The following is a 25,078-nucleotide window of genomic DNA, read 5'->3' on the forward strand; positions in this document are numbered from 1 at the left end:
CCTTCCACAGCCCTCTCCCAGTGCTGTACCCCGATTACATCCCAGCGTCCTCCCCCCAGTGCTCCCCATCTCCCTCCCAGTGCTCCCAGTGCCCCCCCATCACCCCCAGTGCCCCATCTCCCCCCTCCCAGTGCTCCCAGTGCCCCCTCACCTCCCAGTGCCCCCCCAGTGCCCATCTCCCTCTCCCAGTGCTCCCAGTTCCCCCCCTCACCTCCCAGTGCCCCCCCAGTGCCCCATCTCCCTCTCCCAGTGCTCCCAGTGACCCCCCATCACCCCCCAGTGCCCCCTCCCAGTGCTCCCAGTGACCCCCATCACCCCCCAGTGCCCCCTCCCAGTTGCCCCCCCAGTGCCCACCGAGGCTGAGGTTCAGGACGGCGTCGGCGGTGTCGGGGTTGGGGGGGGCGGGGGGGGGCAGGCGGCGCCCCTCCCCCCGCCGTTGGGTCTGCTCCAGCGACAGCACCACCCCACGCTGCTCCACGCGGCTGGGGGGGCGGGGCGTGAGCCCCCCCCGTGGGATGGGGACCCCCCCCGGGCAGCGACCCCCCGCCAGTGATCCCCCCGGTGTCCCCCGTCCGTGTCCCCCCCCCGTGTCCTGCTGCAGGTGTTCCTCTCGTGAGTGTGTCCCCCCGTGGGTGTCCCCACGTCCCCCGCCCGTGTCCCCCTGTGGGTATCCCCCCTCGTGACCGCTGTCCCCCCCCCGTGTGTGTGTCCCCTCCCCGTGTCCCCCCGTGTCATCCTGTGTCCCCGCCTCGTGTCCCCCCGTGGACGTGTGTCCCCCGTGAGGGTCCTCACGTGGGTCTACCCCCTCGTGTCCCCCCCCGTCCCCTCAAGGCTGTCCCCTCCCGTGTCCCTCCGTGGATGCCCCCCCCCGTCCCCCTGTGAGTGTGTCCTCCCCTGTGTCCCCCCGTGTCACCCCCGTGGACGTCCCCCATGAGTGTCCCCTCATGTCCCTCCGTGGGTGTGTCTCCCTGTGGGTGTCTCCCGGTGTCCCCCCGTGGGTGTGTCCCCCCATGTCCCCCCGTGGGTGTGTCCCCCCATCTCCCCTCGTGGGTGTCCCCTCCCCACATCCCCCCATCTCCCCCCGTGGGTGTCCCCTCCCCACATCCCCCATCTCCCCTCGTGGGTGTCCCCCCGTGGGTGTCCCCTCATGTCCCCCCATCTCCTTCGTGGGTGTCCCCCCGTGGGTGTGTCCCCCATCTCCCCCCGTGGGTGTCCCCTCCCCACATCCCCCCGTGTCCCCCCGTGGGTGTCCCCTCCCCACATCCCCCATCTCCCCCGTGGGTGTCCCCTCCCCACATCCCCCCGTGTCCCCCCGTGGGTGTCCCCTCCCCACATCCCCCCATCTCCCCTCGTGGGTGTCCCCTCCCCACATCCCCCCGTGTCCCCCCGTGGGTGTCCCCTCCCCACATCCCCCCATCTCCCCTCGTGGGTGTCCCCTCCCCACATCCCCGATCTTCCCCCGTGGGTGTCCCCTCCCCATATCCCCCCATCTCCCCCCGTGGGTGTCCCCTCCCCACATCCCCCATCTCCCCCCGTGGGTGTCCCCTCCCCACATCCCCCCGTGTCCCCTCGTGGGTGTCCCCTCCCCACATCCCCCCATCTCCCCTCGTGGGTGTCCCCTCCCCACATCCCCGATCTTCCCCCGTGGGTGTCCCCTCCCCATATCCCCCCACATCCCCCCGTGGGTGTCCCCCGCGTCCCCCCGCGGGTGCGTCCCGCGTGGGCGCGCCCCCACCTCAGGACGAAATGCAGGCAGACGATGCCCTCGGGCTGGGCGCTGCGGCTGCCGGCGATGACGGTGGCCTGGGTCTGCGCCCACAGGAAGCCCCCGCGCTTGGCCAGGAACCGGTACTGGCTCGTCACCGCCTGCCCCTTGCTCAGCACTGCGGGGGCACCACCCCACGCGTGACACGGCGTGGGGGGCAGCGCGGGGCTGGGCGCCTCCGCGGAGGGCGCCCGCAGGGGTTTTGGGGTGCCCGGGAGTGCCGCGGGGGGATGTTGGGGTGGCCAGGGGGATTTTGGGGTGAGCAAGGGTGCAGGGGTTTCAGGTGCAGGGTTTGCGGGGTGCAGGGGGCTGTGCGGTGCAGGGTTCGGGGTGCAGGGTTGGGGGTGCAGGGTTGGGGGTGCAGGGGGCTGTGGGGTGCAGGGGTTCGGGGTGCAGGGTTGGGGGTGCAGGGGTTTGGGGTGCAGGGGGTTTCAGGTGCAGGGTTGGGGGTGCAGGGGTGGGGGTGCAGGGGGCTGTGGGGTGCAGGGTTGGGGGTGCAGGGGTTTGGGGTGCAGGGGTTTCAGGTGGCAGGGTTGGGGGTGCAGGGGGCTGTGGGGTGCAGGGTTGGGGGTGCAGGGGTTTGGGGTGCAGGGGGTTTCAGGTGCAGGGTTGGGGGTGCAGGGGGCTGTGGGGTGCAGGGTTGGGGGTGCAGGGGTGGGGCTGCAGGGGGCTGTGGGGTGCAGGGTTTGGGGTGCAGGGTTCTGGGTGCAGGGGGCTGTGGGGTACAGGGTTGGGGTGCAGGGGTTTGGGGTGCAGGGTTGGGGGGTGCAGGGTTTGTGGGGTGCAGGGTTTGGGGTGCAGGGGGTTTCAGGTGCAGGGTTGGGGGTGCAGGGGGGCTGTGGGGTGCAGGGTTCGGGGTGCAGGGCTGGGGGTGCAGGGTTTGCGGGGTGCAGGGTTGGGGGTGCAGGGGTTCGGGGTGCAGGGTTCGCGGGGTGCAGGGTTGGGGGTGCAGGGTTGGGGGTGCAGGGGTTCGGGGTGCAGGGTTCGCGGGGTGCAGGGGTTCGGGGTGCAGGGTTGGGGGTGCAGGGTTGGGGTGCAGGGTTGGGGGTGCAGGGGTTCGGGGTGCAGGGGGCTGTGGGGTGCAGGGGTGGGGGTGCAGGGGTTTGGGTGCAGGGTTGGGGTGCAGGGTTCAGGGTGCAGGGTTTGCGGGATGCAGGGTTGGGGGTGCAGGGGTTCGGGGTGCAGGGTTGGGGGTGCAGGGTTGGGGGTGCAGAGGGCTGTGGGGTACAGGGTTGGGGGTGCAGGTGTTCGGGGTGCAGGGGGCTGTGGGGTGCAGGGTTGGGGGTGCAGGGGTGGGGGTGCAGGGGGCTGTGGGGTGCAGGGGGCTGTGGGGTGCAGGGGTTGGGGGTGCAGGGTTCGCGGGGTGCAGGGTTGGGGGTGCAGGGTTGGGGTGCAGGGTTCGGGTGCCGGGGGGCACTCACGCGTGTGCACGCTCCTGCTGAGGGTGCCGGAGTCGAGCGCGTGCACGTACTCGTAGAGCGAGCAGCCCAGCAGCTCCTCGGGGGCGTAGCCCGCCACCTCCCCGATCCTGCGCACCCCACCTCAGCGGGGCCGGGGGGCGCCGGGGCGGGGGGCAAGGGGGGGCTGGGGGGCAAGGGGGGCCGGGGGAGGGGGCTGAGGGGGCTGGGCGGGCCAAAGGGGGGGCTGCAGGGGCTGGGGTGTGGCAAGGGGGGGTCCTGAGTGGGTACGGGGGGACTGGGGGGGCAAGGGAGGACTGGGGGGGCACAGGGGGGCTCGGGGGGGTCCTGGGGGGCTGGTGGGGTGTCAGTTTTGGTATGCAGGATTTTGGGGTGCCACGGCTGGGGCTCAGTTCTGGGGTGCAGGGCTGGGGCTCAGTTCTGGGTGCAGGGCCGGGGGCTCAGTTCCGGGGGTGCCGCGGTGGGGCTCAGTTTCGAGGTGCTGCAGCTGGGGCTCAGTTCCGGGGTGCAGGGCCAGGGCTCAGTTGTGGGGCGCAGGGCCGGGGCTCAGTTTCGGGGTGCTGCGGTGGGGCTCAGTTTTGGGGTGCAGGGGCCGGGGCTCAGTTGCGGGGCCGGGGCTCAGTTTCGGGGCACAGGGCCGGGGCTCAGTTTTGGGGCTCAGTTTTGGGGCTCAGTTTTGGGGCGCAGGGCCGGGGCTCAGTTTTGGGGCTCAGTTTTGGGGCTCAGTTCCGGGGCTCAGTTGCGGGGCTCAGTTGCGGGGCTCAGCGGCGGGGCGCAGGGCCGGGGCTCAGTTTTGGGGCGCAGGGCCGGGGGCTCAGTTTTGGGGCTCAGTTCCGGGGCTCAGTTTCGGGGCTCAGTTCTGGGGCTCAGCGGCGGGGCGCAGGGCCGGGCTCAGTTTTGGGGTGCAGGGCCGGGGCTCAGTTTTGGGGCTCAGTTTTGGGGCTCAGTTCCGGGGCTCAGTTGCGGGGCTCAGTTGCGGGGCTCAGCGGCGGGGCGCAGGGCCGGGGCTCAGTTTTGGGGCGCAGGGCCGGGGCTCAGTTTTGGGGCTCAGTTTTGGGGCTCAGTTTTGGGGTGCAGGGCCGGGGCTCAGTTTTGGGGCTCAGTTTTGGGGCTCAGTTCCGGGGCTCAGTTGCGGGGCTCAGTTGCGGGGCTCAGCGGCGGGGCGCAGGGCCGGGCTCAGTTTTGGGGTGCAGGGCCGGGGCTCAGTTTTGGGGCTCAGTTTTGGGGCTCAGTTTTGGGGCGCAGGGCCGGGGCTCAGTTTTGGGGCTCAGTTTTGGGGCTCAGTTCCGGGGCTCAGTTGCGGGGCTCAGTTGCGGGGCTCAGCGGCGGGGCGCAGGGCCGGGGGGTGCAGCCGGGGTCCCACCTGTCGTCGCAGTAGGTGAAGCGCATGTCCATGGAGTGGCGGCTGAGGACGGCGCCCGAGCCCAGCGGGGTCTCGATGGCCCCCGGGTGCGGGATGGCCTCGCAGATCAGCACCAGGCAGCGCAGCGGGGGGTCGCCGCCCCCGGCCCCCGCGTACGAGCGCATGTGCCCCGCGCAGTGCAGCACCTGCGGGCGCCGCGGTCACGGGGGGGCGGCCCGCCCCCCTGCGGACCCCCGTCAGGGCCCCCCTCACGGTGCTGGGCCCCCCCCGTCACTCGGGCCCCCGGTATCACCGCCCCCCGCACCGCCCCCGCGTCCTCCCCCCCCCCGCCCCGACTCTTCTTGTCCCCACGTCCCTCGATGTCCCCATGTGCCCCCATCCCCCCACGGCCCCCCACGGCCCCACGGCCCCCCACGGCCCCCTATGTCCTCACAGCCCCCCACGGCCCCCACGTCCCCCTATGTCCCCACAGCCCCCCACGTCCCCTATGTCCCCACAGCCCCCACGGCCCCACGGCCCCCCACGTCCCCCTGTGTCCCCACGGTCCCCCACGTCCCCCCATCCTCCCACGACCCCCACATCCCCCACGTCCGGTCCCCCCACCCCGAGTCTCTCTGTCCCCACGTCCCCACGTCCCCCTGTGTCCCCCACGGCCCCCCACGGCCCCACGTCCCGCCATGTCCCCCTGTGTCCCCACGGCCCCCCCATGTCCCCCTGTGTCCCCACGGCCCCCCACAGCCCCCCACGGCCCCCCATGTTCCCCTGTGTCCCCACAGCCCCCCACGTCCCCACATCCCCCTGTGTCCCCACAGCCCCCACGGCCCCACGGCCCCCTGTGTCCCCACGGCCCCCCACGGCCCCCCACGGCCCCCACCATCTCCACGTCTCCCCACGCCCCCCCATTGCCCCACGTCCCGCCCCCCACCTTCCAGGAGGCCGCTTTGAGGTTGAGGCAGCGCCCGCGCCCCGTCAGGGTGCTCTTCATCCGCAGGGAGAAGCTGCGCCCCGAGCGCTCCCCCCGCCGCCGGGGCACCGCTGGGGGGGCGGGGTCAGGGGCGCGGGGTCCCAGGGGTGGGGGGGGCTCACAGGGGTGCTGGGGGTCCCGGGGCTGTCGGGGTGCTGGGCGGGCTCAGGAGTGTTGGGGGGGGTCGGGGTGCTGGGGGTCCCAGGGCTGTCAGGGTGCTGGGGGGGCTCAGGAGTGTGGGGGGGGGTCGGGGTGCTGGGGGTCACGGGGCTGTCAGGGTGCTGGGGGGGCTCAGGAGTGTTGGGGGTGGGTCAGGGTGCTGGGGGTCCCGGGGGTGTCGGGGTGCTGGGGGGGCTCAGGAGTGTTGGGGGTGGGTCAGGGTGCTGGGGGTCCCGGGGGTGTCGGGGTGCTGGGGGGCTCAGGAGTGTTGGGGGGGTCGGGTGCTGGGGGTCCGGGGGTGTCGGGGTGCTGGGGGGGCTCAGGAGTGTTGGGGGGGTCGGGGTGCTGGGGGTCCGGGGGTGTCGGGGTGCTGGGGGGGCTCAGGAGTGTTGGGGGGGTCGGGGTGCTGGGGGGTCCGGGGGTGTCGGGGTGCTGGGGGGGCTCAGGAGTGTTGGGGGGGGTCAGGGTGCTGGGGGTCCCGGGGTGTGAGGGTGCTGGGGGGGCTCAGGAGTGTTGGGGGTGGGTCAGGGTGCTGGGGGTCCCGGGGGTGTCAGGGTGCTGGGGGGGCTCAGGAGTGTTGGGGGGGGTCGGGGTGCTGGGGGGGCTCAGGAGTGTTGGGGGGGTCGGGGTGCTGGGGGTCCCGGGGTGTCGGGGTGCTGGGGGGGCTCAGGAGTGTTGGGGGTGGGTCAGGGTGCTGGGGGTCCCGGGGGGTGTCAGGGTGCTGGGGGGGCTCAGGAGTGTTGGGGGGGTCGGGGGTGCTGGGGGTCCCGGGGTGTCGGGGTGCTGGGGGGGCTCAGGAGTGTTGGGGGTGGGTCAGGGTGCTGGGGGTCCCGGGGCTGTCGGGGTGCCGGGGGGGCTCAGGAGTGTTGGGGGTGTCGGGGTGCTGGGGGGGCTCAGAAGTGTTGGGGGGGTCGGGGTGCTGGGGGTCCCGGGGGTGTCAGGGTGCTGGGGGGGCTCAGGAGTGTTGGGGGGGTCGGGGGTGCTGGGGGGTCCGGGGGTGTCGGGGTGCTGGGGGGGCTCAGGAGTGTTGGGGGGGTCGGGGTGCTGAGGGTCCCGGGGGTGTCGGGGTGCTGAGGGGGCTCAGGAGTGTTGGGGGGGGTCGGGGTGCTGGGGGTCCCGGGGGTGTCGGGGTGCTGGGGGGGCTCAGGAGTGTTGGGGGGGTCGGGGTGCTGGGGGTCCGGGGGTGTCGGGGTGCTGGGGGGGCTCAGGAGTGTTGGGGGGGTCGGGGTGCTGGGGGTCCCGGGGTGTCGGGGTGCTGGGGGGGCTCAGGAGTGTTGGGGGTGGGTCAGGGTGCTGGGGGTCCCGGGGCTGTCAGGGTGCTGGGGGGGGGCTCAGGAGTGTGGGGGGGGGGTCGGGGTGCTGGGGGTCCCGGGGCTGTCGGGGTGCTGGGGGGGCTCAGGAGTGTTGGGGGTCGGGGCTGGGTCCCGGGTGTCGCTGGGGGCCGGGTGTGGGGGTGCTGGGGGGGCTCAGGAGTGTTGGGGGGGGGGTCAGGGTGCTGGGGGTCCGGGGCTGTCGGGGTGCTGGGGGGGCTCAGGAGTGTTGGGGGGGGCCAGGGTGCTGGGGGTCCCGGGGTGTCGGGGTGCTGGGGGGGCTCAGGAGTGTTGGGGGGGGGTCAGGGTGCTGGGGGGTCCCGGGGCTGTCGGGGTGCTGGGGGGGCTCAGGAGTGTTGGGGGGGGCCAGGGTGCTGGGGGTCCGGGGGTGTCGGGGTGCTGGGGGGGCTCAGGAGTGTTGGGGGGGGTCAGGGTGCTGGGGGTCCCGGGGTGTGAGGGTGCTGGGGGGGCTCAGGAGTGTTGGGGGTGGGTCAGGGTGCTGGGGGTCCCCGGGGGTGTCAGGGTGCTGGGGGGGCTCAGGAGTGTTGGGGGGGGTCGGGGTGCTGGGGGGGCTCAGGAGTGTTGGGGGGGTCGGGGTGCTGGGGGTCCGGGGTGTCGGGGTGCTGGGGGGGCTCAGGAGTGTTGGGGGTGGTCAGGGTGCTGGGGGTCCCGGGGGTGTCAGGGTGCTGGGGGGGCTCAGGAGTGTTGGGGGGGTCGGGGTGCTGGGGGTCCCGGGGTGTCGGGGTGCTGGGGGGGCTCAGGAGTGTTGGGGGTGGGTCAGGGTGCTGGGGGTCCCGGGGCTGTCGGGGTGCCGGGGGGGCTCAGGAGTGTTGGGGGTGTCGGGGTGCTGGGGGGGCTCAGAAGTGTTGGGGGGGGTCGGGGTGCTGGGGGGTCCCGGGGTGTCAGGGTGCTGGGGGGGCTCAGGAGTGTTGGGGGGGTCGGGGTGCTGGGGGTCCGGGGGTGTCGGGGTGCTGGGGGGGCTCAGGAGTGTTGGGGGGGTCGGGGTGCTGAGGGTCCCGGGGGTGTCGGGGTGCTGAGGGGGCTCAGGAGTGTTGGGGGGGGTCGGGGTGCTGGGGGGTCCCGGGGGTGTCGGGGTGCTGGGGGGGCTCAGGAGTGTTGGGGGGGTCGGGGTGCTGGGGGTCCGGGGGTGTCGGGGTGCTGGGGGGGCTCAGGAGTGTTGGGGGGGTCGGGGTGCTGGGGGTCCCGGGGTGTCGGGGGTGCTGGGGGGGCTCAGGAGTGTTGGGGGTGGGTCAGGGTGCTGGGGGTCCCGGGGGCTGTCAGGGTGCTGGGGGGGGCTCAGGAGTGTGGGGGGGGGTCGGGGTGCTGGGGGTCCCGGGGCTGTCGGGGTGCTGGGGGGGCTCAGGAGTGTTGGGGGGGGTCGGGGTGCTGGGGGTCCCGGGGTGTCGGGGTGCTGGGGGGGCTCAGGAGTGTTGGGGGGGGGTCAGGGTGCTGGGGGTCCCGGGGCTGTCGGGGTGCCTGGGGGGCTCAGGAGTGTTGGGGGGTCAGGGTGCTGGGGGTCCCGGGGTGTCAGGGTGCTGGGGGGGCTCAGGAGTGTTGAGGGGGTCGGGGTGCTGGGGGGGCTCAGGAGTGTTGGGGGGGGTCAGGGTGCTGGGGGTCCCGGGGTGTCAGGGTGCCTGGGGGCTCAGGAGTGTTGGGGGGGTCAGGGTGCTGGGGGTCCCGGGGTGTCAGGGTGCTGGGGGGGCTCAGGAGTGTTGGGGGCGTCAGGGTGCTGGGGGTCCGGGGTGTCAGGGTGCTGGGGGGGCTCAGGAGTGTTGGGGGGGGGTCGGGGTGCTGGGGGTCCCAGGGCTGTCAGGGTGCTGGGGGGGCTCAGGAGTGTGGGGGGGGGTCGGGGTGCTGGGGGTCCCAGGGCTGTCAGGGTGCTGAGGGGGCTCAGGAGTGTTGGGGGGGGTCGGGGTGCTGGGGGTCCCGGGGGTGTCGGGGTGCTGGGGGGGCTCAGGAGTGTTGGGGGGGTCGGGGTGCTGGGGGTCCCAGGGCTGTCAGGGTGCTGGGGGGGCTCAGGAGTGTTGGGGGGGGTCAGGGTGCTGGGGGTCCCGGGGCTGTCGGGGTGCTGGGGGGGCTCAGGAGTGTTGGGGGGGTCGGGGGTGCTGGGGGTCCCGGGGGTGTCGGGGTGCTGGGGGGCTCAGGAGTGTTGGGGGGTCGGGGGTGCTGGGGGTCCGGGGGTGTCGGGGTGCTGGGGGGGCTCAGGAGTGTTTGGGGGGGTCGGGGTGCTGGGGGTCCCGGGGTGTCGGGGTGCTGGGGGGGCTCAGGAGTGTTGGGGGTGGGTCAGGGTGCTGGGGGTCCCGGGGGTGTCAGGGTGCTGGGGGGGCTCAGGAGTGTTGGGGGGGTCGGGGTGCTGGGGGTCCCGGGGTGTCGGGGTGCTGGGGGGGCTCAGGAGTGTTGGGGGGGGCCAGGGTGCTGGGGGTCCCGGGGTGTCAGGGTGCTGGGGGGGCTCAGAGGTGTTGGGGGGGGTCAGGGTGCTGGGGGTCCCGGGGCTGTCAGGGTGCTGGGGGGGCTCAGGAGTGTGGGGGGGGGTCGGGGTGCTGGGGGCCCGGGGCTGTCGGGGTGCTGGGGGGCTCAGGAGTGTTGGGGGGTCGGGGTGCTGGGGGGGCTCAGGAGTGTTGGGGGGGGTCAGGGTGCTGGGGGTCCCGGGGCTGTCGGGGTGCTGGGGGGGCTCAGGAGTGTTGGGGGGGGCCAGGGTGCTGGGGGTCCCGGGGTGTCAGGGTGCTGGGGGGGCTCAGGAGTGTTGGGGGGGGCCAGGGTGCTGGGGGTCCCGGGGTGTCAGGGTGCCTGGGGGCTCAGAAGTGTTGGGGGGGGTCAGGTGCTGGGGTCCCGGGGGTGTCAGGGTGCTGGGGGGGCTCAGGAGTGTGTGGGGGGGTCGGGGTGCTGGGGTCCCGGGCTGTCGGGGTGCTGGGGGGGCTCAGGAGTGTTGGGGGGGTCGGGGTGCTGGGGGGCTCAGGAGTGTTGGGGGGGGTCGGGGTGCTGGGGGTCCCGGGGGTGTCGGGGTGCTGGGGGGGGCTCAGGAGTGTTGGGGGGGGTCGGGGTGCTGGGGGTCCGGGGGTGTCGGGGTGCTGGGGGGGCTCAGGAGTGTTGGGGGGGTCGGGGTGCTGGGGGTCCCGGGGTGTCGGGGTGCTGGGGGGCTCAGGAGTGTTGGGGGTGGGTCAGGGTGCTGGGGGTCCCGGGGGTGTCGGAGTGCTGGGGGGGCTCAGGAGTGTTGGGGGGTCGGGGTGCTGGGGGTCCCGGGTGTCGGGGTGCTGGGGGGGCTCAGGAGTGTTGGGGGGGGCCAGGGTGCTGGGGGTCCCGGGGTGTCAGGGTGCTGGGGGGGCTCAGAGGTGTTGGGGGGGGTCAGGGTGCTGGGGGTCCCGGGGTGTCAGGGTGCCTGGGGGGCTCAGAAGTGTTGGGGGGGGTCAGGGTGCTGGGGGTCCCGGGGGTGTCAGGGTGCCTGGGGGGGCTCAGGAGTGTTGGGGGGGGTCAGGGTGCTGGGGGGTCCCGGGGTGTCAGGGTGCTGGGGGGGCTCAGAAGTGTTGGGGGGGTCAGGGTGCTGGGGGTCCCGGGGTGTCAGGGTGCTGGGGGGGCTCAGGAGTGTGTGGGGGGGTCGGGGTGCTGGGGGTCCCGGGGCTGTCGGGGTGCTGGGGGGGCTCAGGAGTGTTGGGGGGGTCGGGGTGCTGGGGGGGCTCAGGAGTGTGTGGGGGGGTCGGGGTGCTGGGGGTCCCGGGGTGTCAGGGTGCCTGGGGGGCTCAGGAGTGTTGGGGGGGTCAGGGTGCTGGGGGGTCCCGGGGGTGTCAGGGTGCCTGGGGGGCTCAGGAGTGTTGGGGGCGTCAGGGTGCTGGGGGTCCCGGGGGTGTCAGGGTGCTGGGGGGGCTCAGGAGTGTTGGGGGGGGTCAGGGTGCTGGGGGTCCCGGGGCTGTCGGGGTGCTGGGGGGGCTCAGGAGTGTTGGGGGGGGTCAGGGTGCTGGGGGTCCCGGGGCTGTCAGGGTGCCTGGGGGGGCTCAGGAGTGTTGGGGGCTGTCAGGGTGCTGGGGGGGCTCAGGAGTGTTGGGGGGGTCAGGGTGCTGGGGGTCCCGGGGTGTCAGGGGTGCTGGGGGGCTCAGGAGTGTTGGGGGGGTCGGGGTGCTGGGGGGGCTCAGGAGTGTTGGGAGGGGTCAGGGTGCTGGGGGTCCCGGGGTGTCAGGGTGCTGAGGGGGCTCAGGAGTGTTGGGGGGGGTCGGGGTGCTGGGGGTCCTGGGGTGTCGGGGTGCTGGGGGGGCTCAGGAGTGTTGGGGGTGGGTCAGGGTGCTGGGGGGTCCCGGGGGTGTCGGGGTGCTGGGGGGGCTCAGGAGTGTTGGGGGGGTCGGGGTGCTGGGGGTCCCGGGGGTGTCGGGGTGCTGGGGGGGCTCAGGAGTGTTGGGGGGGGCCAGGGTGCTGGGGGTCCCGGGGTGTCAGGGGTGCTGGGGGGGCTCAGAGGTGTTGGGGGGGTCAGGGTGCTGGGGGTCCCGGGGCTGTCAGGGTGCTGGGGGGGCTCAGGAGTGTGGGGGGGGGTCGGGGTGCTGGGGGTCCCGGGGCTGTCGGGGTGCTGGGGGGGCTCAGGAGTGTTGGGGGGGTCGGGGTGCTGGGGGGGCTCAGGAGTGTTGGGGGGGGTCAGGGTGCTGGGGGTCCCGGGGCTGTCGGGGTGCTGGGGGGGCTCAGGAGTGTTGGGGGGGGCCAGGGTGCTGGGGGTCCCGGGGTGTCAGGGTGCTGGGGGGGCTCAGGAGTGTTGGGGGGGGCCAGGGTGCTGGGGGTCCCGGGGGTGTCAGGGTGCCTGGGGGGCTCAGAAGTGTTGGGGGGGGTCAGGGTGCTGGGGGTCCCGGGGGTGTCAGGGTGCTGGGGGGGCTCAGGAGTGTGTGGGGGGGTCGGGGTGCTGGGGGTCCCGGGCTGTCGGGGTGCTGGGGGGGCTCAGGAGTGTTGGGGGGGTCGGGGTGCTGGGGGGGCTCAGGAGTGTTGGGGGGGTCGGGGTGCTGGGGTCCCGGGGGTGTCGGGGTGCTGGGGGGCTCAGGAGTGTTGGGGGGGTCGGGTGCTGGGGGTCCGGGGGTGTCGGGGTGCTGGGGGGGCTCAGGAGTGTTGGGGGGGTCGGGGTGCTGGGGGTCCGGGGTGTCGGGGTGCTGGGGGGGGCTCAGGAGTGTTGGGGGTGGGTCAGGGTGCTGGGGGTCCCGGGGGTGTCGGAGTGCTGGGGGGGCTCAGGAGTGTTGGGGGGGTCGGGGTGCTGGGGGTCCCGGGGTGTCGGGGTGCTGGGGGGGCTCAGGAGTGTTGGGGGGGGTCAGGGTGCTGGGGGTCCCGGGGGTGTCAGGGTGCCTGGGGGGCTCAGGAGTGTTGGGGGGGGTCAGGGTGCTGGGGGTCCCGGGGTGTCAGGGTGCTGGGGGGCTCAGAAGTGTTGGGGGGTCAGGGTGCTGGGGGTCCCGGGGTGTCAGGGTGCTGGGGGGGCTCAGGAGTGTTGGGGGGGGTCAGGGTGCTGGGGGTCCCGGGGTGTCAGGGTACCTGGGGGGCTCAGAAGTGTTGGGGGGGTCAGGGTGCTGGGGGTCCCCGGGGGTGTCAGGGTGCCTGGGGGGCTCAGGAGTGTTGGGGGGGGTCAGGGTGCTGGGGGTCCCGGGGGTGTCAGGGTGCTGGGGGGCTCAGAAGTGTTGGGGGGGTCAGGGTGCTGGGGGTCCCGGGGTGTCAGGGTGCTGGGGGGGCTCAGGAGTGTGTGGGGGGTCGGGGTGCTGGGGGTCCCGGGGCTGTCGGGTGCTGGGGGGGCTCAGGAGTGTTGGGGGGGTCGGGGTGCTGGGGGGGGCTCAGGAGTGTGTGGGGGGGTCGGGGTGCTGGGGGTCCCGGGGTGTCAGGGTGCCTGGGGGCTCAGGAGTGTTGGGGGGTCAGGGTGCTGGGGGTCCGGGGGTGTCAGGGTGCCTGGGGGGCTCAGGAGTGTTGGGGGCGTCAGGGTGCTGGGGGTCCGGGGGTTGTCAGGGTGCTGGGGGGGCTCAGGAGTGTTGGGGGGGTCAGGGTGCTGGGGGTCCGGGGGCTGTCGGGGTGCTGGGGGGGCTCAGGAGTGTTGGGGGGGTCAGGGTGCTGGGGGTCCCGGGGCTGTCAGGGTGCCTGGGGGGCTCAGGAGTGTTGGGGGCTGTCAGGGTGCTGGGGGGGCTCAGGAGTGTTGGGGGGGTCGGGGTGCTGGGGGGGCTCAGGAGTGTTGGGGGGGGTCAGGGTGCTGGGGGTCCCGGGGTGTCAGGGTGCCTGGGGGGCTCAGGAGTGTTGGGGGGGTCAGGGTGCTGGGGGTCCCGGGGTGTCAGGGTGCTGGGGGGGCTCAGGAGTGTTGGGGGGGGGTCGGGGTGCTGGGGGTCCCAGGGCTGTCAGGGTGCTGGGGGGGCTCAGGAGTGTGGGGGGGGGTCGGGGTGCTGGGGGTCCCGGGGTGTCGGGGTGCTGGGGGGGCTCAGAGTGTTGGGGGTGGGTCAGGGTGCTGGGGGTCCCGGGGTGTCGGGGTGCTGGGGGGGCTCAGGAGTGTTGGGGGGGTCGGGGTGCTGGGGGTCCGGGGGTGTCGGGGTGCTGGGGGGGTCGGGGTGCTGGGGGTCCCGGGGTGTCGGGGTGCTGGGGGGGCTCAGGAGTGTTGGGGGGGGCCAGGGTGCTGGGGGTCCCGGGGTGTCAGGGTGCTGGGGGGGCTCAGAAGTGTTGGGGGGGTCAGGGTGCTGGGGGTCCCGGGGTGTCAGGGTGCTGGGTGGGCTCAGGAGTGTTGGGGGGGGTCGGGGTGCTGGGGGTCCCGGGGCTGTCGGGGTGCTGGGGGGGCTCAGGAGTGTTGGGGGTGTCAGGGTGCTGGGGGGGCTCAGGAGTGTTGGGGGGGGGTCGGGGTGCTGGGGGTCCCGGGGTGTCAGGGTGCCTGGGGGGCTCAGGAGTGTTGGGGGGGTCAGGGTGCTGGGGGTCCCGGGGGTGTCAGCGTGCCTGGGGGGCTCAGGAGTGTTGGGGGTGGGTCAGGGTGCTGGGGGTCCCGGGGTGTCAGGGTGCTGGGGGGGCTCAGGAGTGTTGGGGGGGGTCAGGGTGCTGGGGGTCCCGGGGCTGTCGGGGTGCTGGGGGGGCTCAGGAGTGTTGGGGGGGGGTCAGGGTGCTGGGGGTCCCGGGGCTGTCAGGGTGCCTGGGGGGCTCAGGAGTGTTGGGGGCTGTCAGGGTGCTGGGGGGGCTCAGGAGTGTTGGGGGGGTCAGGGTGCTGGGGGTCCCGGGGTGTCAGGGTGCTGGGGGGGCTCAGGAGTGTTGGGGGGGTCGGGGTGCTGGGGGAGCTCAGGAGTGTTGGGGGGGGTCAGGGTGCTGGGGGGTCCCGGGGTGTCAGGGTGCCTGGGGGCTCAGGAGTGTTGGGGGGGTCAGGGTGCTGGGGGTCCCGGGGTGTCAGGGGTGCTGGGGGGGCTCAGGAGTGTTGGGGGGGGGTCGGGGTGCTGGGGGTCCCAGGGCTGTCAGGGTGCTGGGGGGCTCAGGAGTGTGGGGGGGGGTCGGGGTGCTGGGGGTCCCGGGGTGTCGGGGTGCTGGGGGGGCTCAGGAGTGTTGGGGGTGGGTCAGGGTGCTGGGGGTCCCGGGGTGTCAGGGTGCTGGGGGGGCTCAGAGGTGTTGGGGGGGGTCAGGGTGCTGGGGGTCCCGGGGCTGTCAGGGTGCTGGGGGGGCTCAGGAGTGTGGGGGGGGGTCGGGGTGCTGGGGGTCCCGGGGCTGTCGGGGTGCTGGGGGGGCTCAGGATGTGTTGGGGGGGTCGGGGTGCTGGGGGGCTCAGGAGTGTTGGGGGGGTCAGGGTGCTGGGGGTCCCCGGGGCTGTCGGGGTGCTGGGGGGCTCAGGAGTGTTGGGGGGGGGCCAGGGTGCTGGGGTCCCGGGGTGTCAGGGTGCTGGGGGGCTCAGGAGTGTTGGGGGGGCCAGGGTGCTGGGGGTCCCGGGGGTGTCAGGGTGCTGGGGGGGCTCAGGGGTGTGTGGGGGGGGTCGGGGTGCTGGGGGTCCGGGGCTGTCGGGGTGCTGGGGGGGCTCAGGAGTGTTGGGGGGGTCGGGGTGCTGGGGGGGCTCAGGAGTGTGTGGGGGGGTCGGGGTGCTGGGGGTCCCGGGGTGTCAGGGTGCCTGGGGGGCTCAGGAGTGTTGGGGGGGTCAGGGTGCTGGGGGTCCGGGGTGTCAGGGTGCCTGGGGGGCTCAGGAGTGTTGGGGGCGTCAGGGTGCTGGGGGGTCCGGGGCTGTCAGGGTGCCTGGGGGGCTCAGGAGTGTTGGGGGGGGGTCAGGGTGCTGGGGGTCCCGGGGGCTGTCAGGGTGCCTGGGGGGCTCAGGAGTGTTGGGGGCTGTCAGGGTGCTGGGGGGGCTCAGGAGTGTTGGGGGGGGTCAGGGTGCTGGGGGTCCCGGGGTGTCAGGGTGCTGGGGGGGCTCAGGAGTGTTGGGGGGGTCGGGGTGCTGGGGGTCCCGGGGTGTCGGGGTGCTGGGGGGGCTCAGGAGTGTTGGGGGTGGGTCAGGGTGCTGGGGGTCCCGGGGGTGTCGGGGTGCTGGGGGGGCTCAGGAGTGTTGGGGGGTCGGGGTGCTGGGGGTCCGGGGTGTCGGGGTGCTGGGGGGGCTCAGGAGTGTTGGGGGGGTCGGGGTGCTGGGGGTCCCGGGGTGTCGGGGTGCTGGGGGGGCTCAGGAGTGTTGGGGGGGGTCAGGGTGCTGGGGGTCCCGGGGCTGTCGGGGTGCTGGGGGGGCTCAGGAGTGTTGGGGGGGGCCAGGGTGCTGGGGTCCCGGGGTGTCAGGGTGCTGGGGGGCTCAGGAGTGTTGGGGGGGGCCAGGGTGCTGGGGGTCCCGGGGTGTCAGGGTGCTGGGGGGGCTCAGGAGTGTGTGGGGGGGTCGGGGTGCTGGGGGTCCGGGGTGTCAGGGTGCCTGGGGGCTCAGGAGTGTTGGGGGGTCAGGGTGCTGGGGGTCCCGGGGGTGTCAGGGTGCCTGGGGGCTCAGGAGTGTTGGGGGCGTCAGGGTGCTGGGGGTCCCGGGGGTGTCAGGGTGCTGGGGGGGCTCAGGAGTGTGTGGGGGGGTCGGGGTGCTGGGGGTCCCGGGGCTGTCGGGTGCTGGGGGGGCTCAGGAGTGTTGGGGGGGTCGGGGTGCTGGGGGGCTCAGGAGTGTGTGGGGGGGTCGGGGTGCTGGGGGTCCCGGGGTGTCAGGGTGCCTGGGGGGCTCAGGAGTGTTGGGGGCTGTCAGGGTGCTGGGGGGGCTCAGGAGTGTTGGGGGGGTCAGGGTGCTGGGGGGTCCCGGGGTGTCAGGGTGCTGGGGGGGCTCAGGAGTGTGGGGGGGGGTCAGGGTGCTGGGGGTCCCGGGCTGTCGGGGTGCTGGGGGGGCTCAGGAGTGTGGGGGGGGGTCAGGGTGCTGGGGGGTCCCGGGGCTGTCAGGGTGCCTGGGGGGCTCAGGAGTGTTGGGGGCTGTCAGGGTGCTGGGGGGGCTCAGGAGTGTTGGGGGGGTCAGGGTGCTGGGGGTCCCGGGGTGTCAGGGTGCTGGGGGGGCTCAGGAGTGTTGGGGGCGTCAGGGTGCTGGGGGGTCCCGGGTGTCAGGGTGCTGGGGGGGCTCAGGAGTGTTGGGGGGGGGTCGGGGTGCTGGGGGTCCCAGGGCTGTCAGGGTGCTGGGGGGGCTCAGGAGTGTGGGGGGGGGTCGGGGGTGCTGGGGTCCGGGGTGTCGGGGTGCTGGGGGGGCTCAGGAGTGTTGGGGGTGGGTCAGGGTGCTGGGGGTCCCGGGGGTGTCGGGGTGCTGGGGGGGCTCAGGAGTGTTGGGGGGGTCAGGGTGCTGGGGGTCCGGGGGGTGTCGGGGTGCTGGGGGGGCTCAGGAGTGTTGGGGGGGTCGGGGGTGCTGGGGGTCCGGGGTGTCGGGGGTGCTGGGGGGGCTCAGGAGTGTTGGGGGGGGCCAGGGTGCTGGGGGTCCGGGGTGTCAGGGTGCTGGGGGGCTCAGAGGTGTTGGGGGGGGTCAGGGTGCTGGGGTCCCGGGGCTGTCAGGGTGCTGGGGGGGCTCAGGAGTGTGGGGGGGGTCGGGGTGCTGGGGGTCCCGGGGCTGTCAGGGTGCTGGGGGGGCTCAGGAGTGTTGGGGGGGTCGGGTGCTGGGGGGGCTCAGGAGTGTTGGGGGGGGTCAGGGTGCTGGGGGTCCGGGGCTGTCGGGGTGCTGGGGGGGCTCAGGAGTGTTGGGGGGGTCAGGGTGCTGGGGGTCCCGGGGTGTCAGGGTGCTGGGGGGGCTCAGGAGTGTTGGGGGGGGCCAGGGTGCTGGGGGTCCCGGGGTGTCAGGGTGCCTGGGGGGCTCAGAAGTGTTGGGGGGGGTCAGGGTGCTGGGGGTCCGGGGGTGTCAGGGTGCTGGGGGGGCTCAGGAGTGTGTGGGGGGGTCGGGGTGCTGGGGGTCCCGGGGCTGTCGGGGTGCTGGGGGGGCTCAGGAGTGTTGGGGGGGTCGGGGTGCTGGGGGGGCTCAGGAGTGTGTGGGGGGGGTCGGGGTGCTGGGGGTCCGGGGTGTCAGGGTGCCTGGGGGGCTCAGGAGTGTTGGGGCGTCAGGGTGCTGGGGTCCCGGGCTGTCAGGGTGCTGGGGGCTCAGGAGTGTTGGGGGGGTCAGGGTGCTGGGGGTCCCGGGGCTGTCAGGGTGCCTGGGGGGCTCAGGAGTGTTGGGGGGGGTCAGGGTGCTGGGGGTCCGGGGCTGTCAGGGTGCCTGGGGGGCTCAGGAGTGTTGGGGGCTGTCAGGGTGCTGGGGGGGCTCAGGAGTGTTGGGGGGGTCAGGGTGCTGGGGGGTCCCGGGGTGTCAGGGTGCTGGGGGGCTCAGGAGTGTTGGGGGGGTCGGGTGCTGGGGGGCTCAGGAGTGTTGGGGGGTCAGGGTGCTGGGGGTCCCGGGGTGTCAGGTGCCTGGGGGGCTCAGGAGTGTTGGGGGGGGTCGGGGTGCTGGGGGTCCCGGGGTGTCAGGGTGCTGGGGGGGCTCAGGAGTGTTGGGGGCGTCAGGGTGCTGGGGGTCCGGGGGTGTCAGGGTGCTGGGGGGGCTCAGGAGTGTTGGGGGAGGTCAGGTGCTGGGGGTCCCGGGGTGTCAGGGTGCTGGGGGGGCTCAGGAGTGTTGGGGGGGGGTCAGGGTGCTGGCGGGGTCCCGAGGGGTGTCGGGATGTTGGAGGGGGCTCCCGGGGTGCTGGGGGGGTCGGGGTGCTGGGGGTCTCAGGGGGGTCCTGGGGGGAGTCAGGAGTGTTGGGGGGGTCCCGGGGGTGTCAGGGTGCTGGGGGGGGGGCTCTGGAGTGTTGGGGGGGGGTCAGGGTGCTGGGGGGTCCCGGGGGTGTCAGGGTGCCTGGGGGCTCAGGAGTGTTGGGGGGGTCAGGGTGCTGGGGGGTCCCGGGGCTGTCAGGGTGCTGGGGGGGCTCAGGAGTGTGGGGGGGGGTCAGGGTGCTGGGGGTCCCGGGGGTGTCAGGGTGCCTGGGGGGGGCTCAGGAGTGTTGGGGGGGGTCAGGGTGCTGGGGGTCCCGGGGGTCTCACCCTGCCGGGGGCTGAGCACGTCCTGCAGCTCCTCGTGGTCGCAGGGGTGCACGAAGTCGAAAGACGCTGTGGCCGATCAGCTCCAGCTTGGGGGGGACGATGGGGGAGGGGGGTCGCACGCCTCGCACGAGCCCCCTCGCACGAGCCCGCCCGCGGGAGCACCCTGGCACCAGGCCTTGCACCAGCACCCTCGCACCAGCACCCTTGCACGAGCACCCTTGCACAGGGCCTTGCACGAGCACTCTCGCACGGGACCTTGCACGAGCACTCTCGCACGGGACCTTGCACCAGCACCCTCGCACCAGCACCCTCGCACCAGCACCTTTGCACCGGCACCCCTCGCACCAGCACCCTCGCACCAGCACCCTTGCACGAGCACCCTTGCACAGGGCCTTGCACGAGCACTCTCGCACGGGACCTTGCACCAGCACCCTCGCACCAGCACCTTTGCACCCACACCCTCGCAGGAGCACCGTCGCACCAGCACCCTCGCCCTCCTCCCCCAAGCAGCGGCCTGCCCCCCGCCCCAGCACCCACGGGTGCCCGGGGACCCCCTGGCAGGCAGAGTTGTGGGGTGCCCCCAGCCCCCCCCCGCCAGCACCCACGGGTGCCCCCACCTGGCTGAGCCCCAGGAGCCGGTTTGACGTTCTCGGAGAGGAAGATCATGTCCCCCCGCCTCGCTCAGCACCATCACGAAGCCGCTCAGCGCCTTCAGGTAGCACCCGTCCACCTCCTCCGCCGCCGCCGCCCAGCGCCTGGGGGGTCGGGGCATCACCGCGCGGGGGCGTCCCCAGGTGCTGGGGTGGGGGGAGCTGGGGGGGTCAGGGGTCCCCAGGGTGCTGGGGGTGGGGGAGCTGGGGGGGTCAGGGGGGCTCCGGGGTGCTGGGGTGGGGGGAGCTGGGGGGGTCAGGGGGGGCTCCGGGGTGCTGGGGTGGGGGGAGCTGGGGGGGTCAGGGGGTCCCCAGGGTGCTGGGGTGGGGGGGAGCTGGGGGAGGTCAGGGGGGCTCCGGGGTGCTGGGGTGGGGGGGAGCTGGGGGGGTCAGGGGGTCCCCGGGGTGTTGGGGTGGGGGGGAGCTGGGGGGGTCAGGGGGTCCCCGGGGTGCTGGGGTGGGGGGAGCTGGGGGAGGTCAGGGGTCCCCAGGGTGCTGGGGTGGGGGGGAGCTGGGGGAGGTCGGGGGGGCTCCGGGGTGTTGGGGTGGGGGGAGCTGGGGGAGGTCAGGGGGGCTCTGGGGTGCTGGGGGGGGGAGCTGGGGGAGGTCAGGGGGTCCCCGGGGTGCTGGGGTGGGGGGGAGCTGGGGGAGGTCGGGGGGCTCCGGGGTGTTGGGGTGGGGGAGCTGGGGAGGTCAGGGGGGCTCCGGGGTGCTGGGGTGGGGGGGAGCTGGGGGAGGTCAGGGGGTCCCCAGGGTGCTGGGGTGGGGGGGAGCTGGGGGAGGTCGGGGGGGGCTCCGGGGTGTTGGGGTGGGGGAGCTGGGGGAGGTCGGGGGGGCTCCGGGGTGTTGGGGTGGGGGGAGCTGGGGGAGGTCAGGGGGTCCCCGGGGTGCTGGGGTGGGGGGGGAGCTGGGGAGGTCAGGGGGCTCCGGGGTGTTGGGGTGGGGGGAGCTGGGGGAGGTCAGGGGGTCCCCGGGGTGTTGGGGTTGGGGGGAGCTGGGGGAGGTCAAGGGGTCCCCGAGGTGCTGGGGTGGGGGGAGCTGGGGGAGGTCAGGGGGGCTCCGGGGGTGTTGGGGTGGGGGGAGCTGGGGAGGTCAGGGGGTCCCCGGGGTGTTGGGGTGGGGGGGAGCTGTGTCAAGGGGGTCCCCGAGGTGCTGGGTGGGGGGGGAGCTGGGGGAGGTCAGGGGGTCCCCGGGGTGCTGGGGGTGGGGGGAGCTGGGGGGGTCAGGGGGGCTCCGGGGTGCTGGGGTGGGGGGAGCTGGGGGGGTCAGGGGGGCTCCGGGGTGCTGGGTGGGGGGGAGCTGGGGGGTCAGGGGGTCCCCCAGGGTGCTGGGTGGGGGGGAGCTGGGGGAGGTCAGGGGGGCTCCGGGGTGCTGGGGTGGGGGGGAGCTGGGGGGGTCAGGGGGTCCCCGGGGTGTTGGGGTGGGGGGAGCTGGGGGAGGTCAGGGGGTCCCCGGGGTGCTGGGGTGGGGGGGAGCTGGGGGAGGTCAGGGGGTCCCAGGGTGCTGGGGTGGGGGGAGCTGGGGGGGTCATGGGGGCTCGGTGGTGCTGGGGTGGGGGGAGCTGGGGGGGTCAGGGGGTCCCCGGGGTGTTGGGGTGGGGGGGAGCTGGGGGGGTCAGGGGGGTCCCCAGGGTGCTGGGGTGGGGGGGAGCTGGGGGAGGTCAGGGGGTCCCAGGGTGCTGGGGTGGGGGGAGCTGGGGGAGGTCGGGGGGGCTCCGGGGTGTTGGGGTGGGGGGGAGCTGGGGGAGGTCAGGGGGGCTCTGGGGGTGCTGGGGGGGGGAGCTGGGGAGGTCAGGGGGTCCCCGGGGTGCTGGGGTGGGGGGAGCTGGGGGAGGTCAGGGGGGCTCCGGGGTGCTGGGGTGGGGGGGAGCTGGGGGAGGTCAGGGGGTCCCCAGGGTGCTGGGGTGGGGGGGAGCTGGGGGAGGTCGGGGGGGCTCCGGGGTGTTGGGGTGGGGGGAGCTGGGGGAGGTCGGGGGGGCTCCGGGGTGTTGGGGTGGGGGGAGCTGGGGGAGGTCGGGGGGGCTCCGGGTGTTGGGGTGGGGGGAGCTGGGGGAGGTCAGGGGGTCCCCGGGGTGCTGGGGTGGGGGGGAGCTGGGGGAGGTCAGGGGGGCTCCGGGTGTTGGGGTGGGGGGAGCTGGGGGAGGTCAGGGGGTCCCCGGGGTGTTGGGGTGGGGGGGAGCTGGGGGAGGTCAAGGGGTCCCCGAGGTGCTGGGGTGGGGGGGAGCTGGGGGAGGTCAGGGGGGCTCCGGGGTGTTGGGGTGGGGGGAGCTGGGGGAGGTCAGGGGGTCCCCGGGGTGTTGGGGTGGGGGGAGCTGGGGGAGGTCAAGGGGTCCCCGAGGTGCTGGGGTGGGGGGGAGCTGGGGGAGGTCAGGGGGTCCCCGGGGTGCTGGGTGGGGGGAGCTGGGGGGGTCAGGGGGGCTCTGGGGTGCTGGGGTGGGGGGGAGCTGGGGAGGTCAGGGGGGCTCTGGGGTGCTGGGGGGGGGAGCTGGGGGAGGTCAGGGGTCCCCGGGGTGTTGGGGTGGGGGGAGCTGGGGGGAGGTCAGGGGGGCTCCGGGTGCTGGGGTGGGGGGGAGCTGGGGAGGTCAGGGGGGCTCCGGGGTGCTGGGGGGGGGGGAGCTGGGGGAGGTCAGGGGGTCCCCCAGGGTGCTGGGGTGGGGGGAGCTGGGGGAGGTCAGGGGGGTCCCCGGGGTGTTGGGGTGGGGGGGAGCTGGGGGAGGTCAGGGGGTCCCCGGGGTGCTGGGGTGGGGGGAGCTGGGGGAGGTCAGGGGGGCTCTGGGGTGCTGGGGGGGGGGGCAGCTGGGGGAGATCGGGGGGGCTCCGGGGTGTTGGGGGTGGGGGGGAGCTGGGGGAGCTCAGAGTGCTGGGGCGGGGGGTTGGGCTGGGGTACGTGGTGGGGGTGTCTGTGGGTGCTTGGGGGTCCCCAGGGTGCTGGGGGGTGGGAGGGGGCTGTGGGTGTGTGAGGAGAGGGGGCTGGGGGTGCTCAGGGGGTCCCCGGGGTGCTGGGGGGGTCTGGCCTGGTTGGAGGAGGTCTGAAGTACTTGGGGGGGGGTCTGTGGGTGCTTGGGCATCCCAGGAGGTCTGAGAGTGTTCCTTGGATTTTGGGCACCCAGGAGGTCCCACGGGCGCCTGGGGGTTCCCTGGAGGTCCCACGGGTGCCCGGATGGTCCAGGAGGTCCCATGGGTGCCTGGGGTTCCCGGGAGGTCCCACGGGGTACCACGGGCGCCCGGTGGTCCCAGGAGGTCCCAGGGGTGTTTGGGGTTCCCAGGAGGTCCCACGGGTTTTGGGGTTCCCAGGAGCTCCCAGGAGGTCCCACGGTGTTTTGGGGTTCCCAGGAGGTCCCAGGAGGTCCCATGGGTGTTTGGGGTTCCCAGGAGGTCCCAGGAGGGTCCCATGGGTTCCCGGGAGGTCCCACGGGGTCCCACGGGCGCCCGGTGGTCCAGGAGGTCCCAGGGGTGTTTGGGGTTCCCAGGAGGTCCCACGGGTGTTTGGGGTTCCCAGATGGTCCCAGGAGGGTCCCATGGGTGTTTGGGGTTCCCAGGAGGTCCAGGAGGTCCCATGGTTTCCCGGGAGGTCCCACGGGGTCCAACGGGCGCCCGGTGGTCCCAGGAGGTCCCAGGGGTGTTTGGGGTTCCCAGGAGGTCCCACGGGTGTTTGGGGTTCCCAGGAAGTCCCAGGAGGTCCCATGGGTGTTTGGGGTTCCCAGGAGGTCCCAGGGAGGTCCCATGGGTTCCCGGGAGGTCCCACGGGGTCCCACGGGTGCCCGGTGGGTCCCAGGAGGTCCCATGGGTGTTTGGGGTTTCCAGGAGGTCCCAGGAGGTCCCACGGGTGCCCGGAGGTCCCAGGAGGTCCCATGGGTGCCTGGGGTTCCCGGGAGGTCCCACGGGGTCCACGGGTGCCCGGTGGTCCCAGGATGTCCCAGGGGTGTTTGGGGTTCCCAGGAGGTCCAGGATGGTCCCATGGGTGCCTGGGGTTCCCGGGAGGTCCACGGGTGCCCGGTGGTCCCAGGAGGTCCCACGGGTGTTTGGGGTTCCCGGGAGGTCCCAGGAGGTCCCACGGGGTCCCACGGGTGCCTGGGGTTCCCTGGAGGTCCCACGGGTGTTTGGGAGTTCCCGGTAGATCCCAGGAGGTCCCACGGGTGTTTGGGGTTCCCAGGAGCTCCCCAGGAGGTCCACGGGTGCCTGGGTTCCCAGGAGGTCCCAGGAGGTCCCACGGGTGCCCGGTGGTCCCAGGAGGTCCCATGGGGTCCCACGGGTGTTTGGGGTTCCCAGGAGCTCCAGGAGGTCCCATGGGTGCCTGGGGTTCCCAGGAGGTCCCACGGGTGTTTGGGGTTCCCGGGAGGTCCCAGGAGGTCCCACGGGCGCCCGGTGGTCCCGGGAGGCCCCCGGGGTGGCGGGGCGGGCGCGGGGGCTCACCGGCGGCGAGCAGGCGGTGCACGCGCAGGTAGCTGATGGTGAGGCGCATGATGGAGGCCTTGTCCAGGTGGGTGCTGACGGCGCGGGCGAAGGGCAGGGCGCGCGCCAGCTGGCAGAAGACCTCGCTCTCCCGGCTGCGCCGACACCGCGCGCGTCCCGCGAGCGCTCCCGCCGCAGCTCGGGCGTCGACCTGGGCACCCGCCGGCCGCGTGGGTGCTCCCGGGCCTCAGCCCTGCGCCCCCGGGCACCGCTGCGCCCGCTGCGCCCCTTGCACCCGCTGCGCCCGCTGCGCCCGCTGTGCCGCTGCGCCCCTTGCACCCGCTGCGCCCGCTGCGCCCGCTGCGCCCGCTGTGCCCATTGCACCCGGCTGCGCCCGCTGCGCCCACTGTGCCCGCTGCGCCCATTGCACCCGCTGCGCCCGCTGTGCCCGCTGCGCCCGCTGCGCCCATTGCACCCGCTGCGGCCCATTGCACCCGCTGCGCCCGCTGCGCCCGCTGTGCCCGCTGCGCCCATTGCACCCGCTGCGCCCGCTGTGCCCGCTGCGCCCGCTGCGCCCACTGTGCCCGCTGCGCCCATTGCACCCGCTGCGCCCGCTGTGCCCGCTGCGCCCGCTGCGCCCATTGCACCCGCTGTGCCCGCTGCGCCCACTGCACCCATTGCACCTCTGCACCCACCCTGCGACCGCTGCACCCACCCTGCACCACTGCACCCGCTGCACCAACCCTGCACCCGCTGCACCCGCTGTGCCCGCTGCGCCCACCATGCACCTGCTGCACCCACCCTGCACCCGCTGCACCCACCCTAGCACCAACTGCACCTGCTGCGCCCGCTGTGCCCGCTGCACCCATTGCACCCTCTGCGACCCACCCTGCAACCGCTGCACCCGACCCTGCACCAACTGCACCCGCTGCACCCATTGCACCCTCTGCACCCATTGCACCCGCTGCGCCCGCTGCACCCGCTGCACCCACCCTGCACCTGCTGGCACCTGCTGCACCTGCTGCGCCGCTGCACCCACCCTGCATCCACTGCACCTGCTGCACCCGCTGCACCCATTGCACCCACCCTGCACCCGCTGCACCTGCTGCACCCATTGCACCTGCTGCGCCCGCTGCACCCACCCTGCACCAACTGCACCATTGCATCCTCTGCACCTGCTGTGCCCGCTGCACCCACCCTGCACCCGCTGCACCCTCTGCACCCCGGGGACCCGCGCTGCACCCACCCTGCACCCGCTGCACCCTCTGCACCCACCCTGCACCCGCTGCACCCTCTGCACCCCGGGGACCCGCGCTGCACCCACGGGTGCTCGCAGGCACCCACAGCCCAGCGCTGGCGCCGCAGCCACAAGGACCCCCCAGCGTCGCCGTGGGGCGCTGCTGGGACACGGGGGGACACCGCACCTGCGGGTGGCGAGGGGGGGCCTCAGGGTGCGTGTGGGCGTGTGTGGGCGTGCACCCGGGGCGTGCACATGGTGTGTGCACAGGCATGTGTGGGGTTGCGCCCGGGCGTGCGCGGGTTGTGCGCGGGTGTGTGAGGGCATGTGGTGCGCGCAGGGGGTGTGAGTGTGCATGGGTGTGCATACATGTGTGCACACGTGTGTGGTGCACACCAGCATG

The 25,078-nt window shown here is 74.6% G+C and overlaps 1 protein-coding gene across 1 annotated transcript in view; it reads right to left on the reverse strand.

Annotated features, from left to right (window-relative positions):
• HIF3A (hypoxia inducible factor 3 subunit alpha) overlaps positions 1–23,927 on the reverse strand; it is a 34,979-nt gene extending 11,052 nt beyond the window's left edge. Inside the window, 12 exon segments of the mRNA XM_086769146.1 lie at positions 355–482; positions 1,736–1,883; positions 3,187–3,293; positions 4,547–4,731; positions 5,472–5,581; positions 18,398–18,458; positions 18,460–18,483; positions 19,015–19,038; positions 19,040–19,075; positions 19,077–19,152; positions 23,450–23,612; positions 23,615–23,927. Coding sequence (XP_086625272.1) covers positions 355–482; positions 1,736–1,883; positions 3,187–3,293; positions 4,547–4,731; positions 5,472–5,581; positions 18,398–18,458; positions 18,460–18,483; positions 19,015–19,038; positions 19,040–19,075; positions 19,077–19,152; positions 23,450–23,612; positions 23,615–23,927 — 1,375 coding nt within the window.
• Between the last annotated feature and the right edge of the window lie 1,151 nt (positions 23,928–25,078).

Source organism: Chlamydotis macqueenii, chromosome 31 (assembly GCF_036417535.1).
Source record: "Chlamydotis macqueenii isolate bChlMac1 chromosome 31, bChlMac1.mat, whole genome shotgun sequence".
Taxonomy (NCBI): Eukaryota; Metazoa; Chordata; class Aves; order Otidiformes; family Otididae; genus Chlamydotis; species Chlamydotis macqueenii.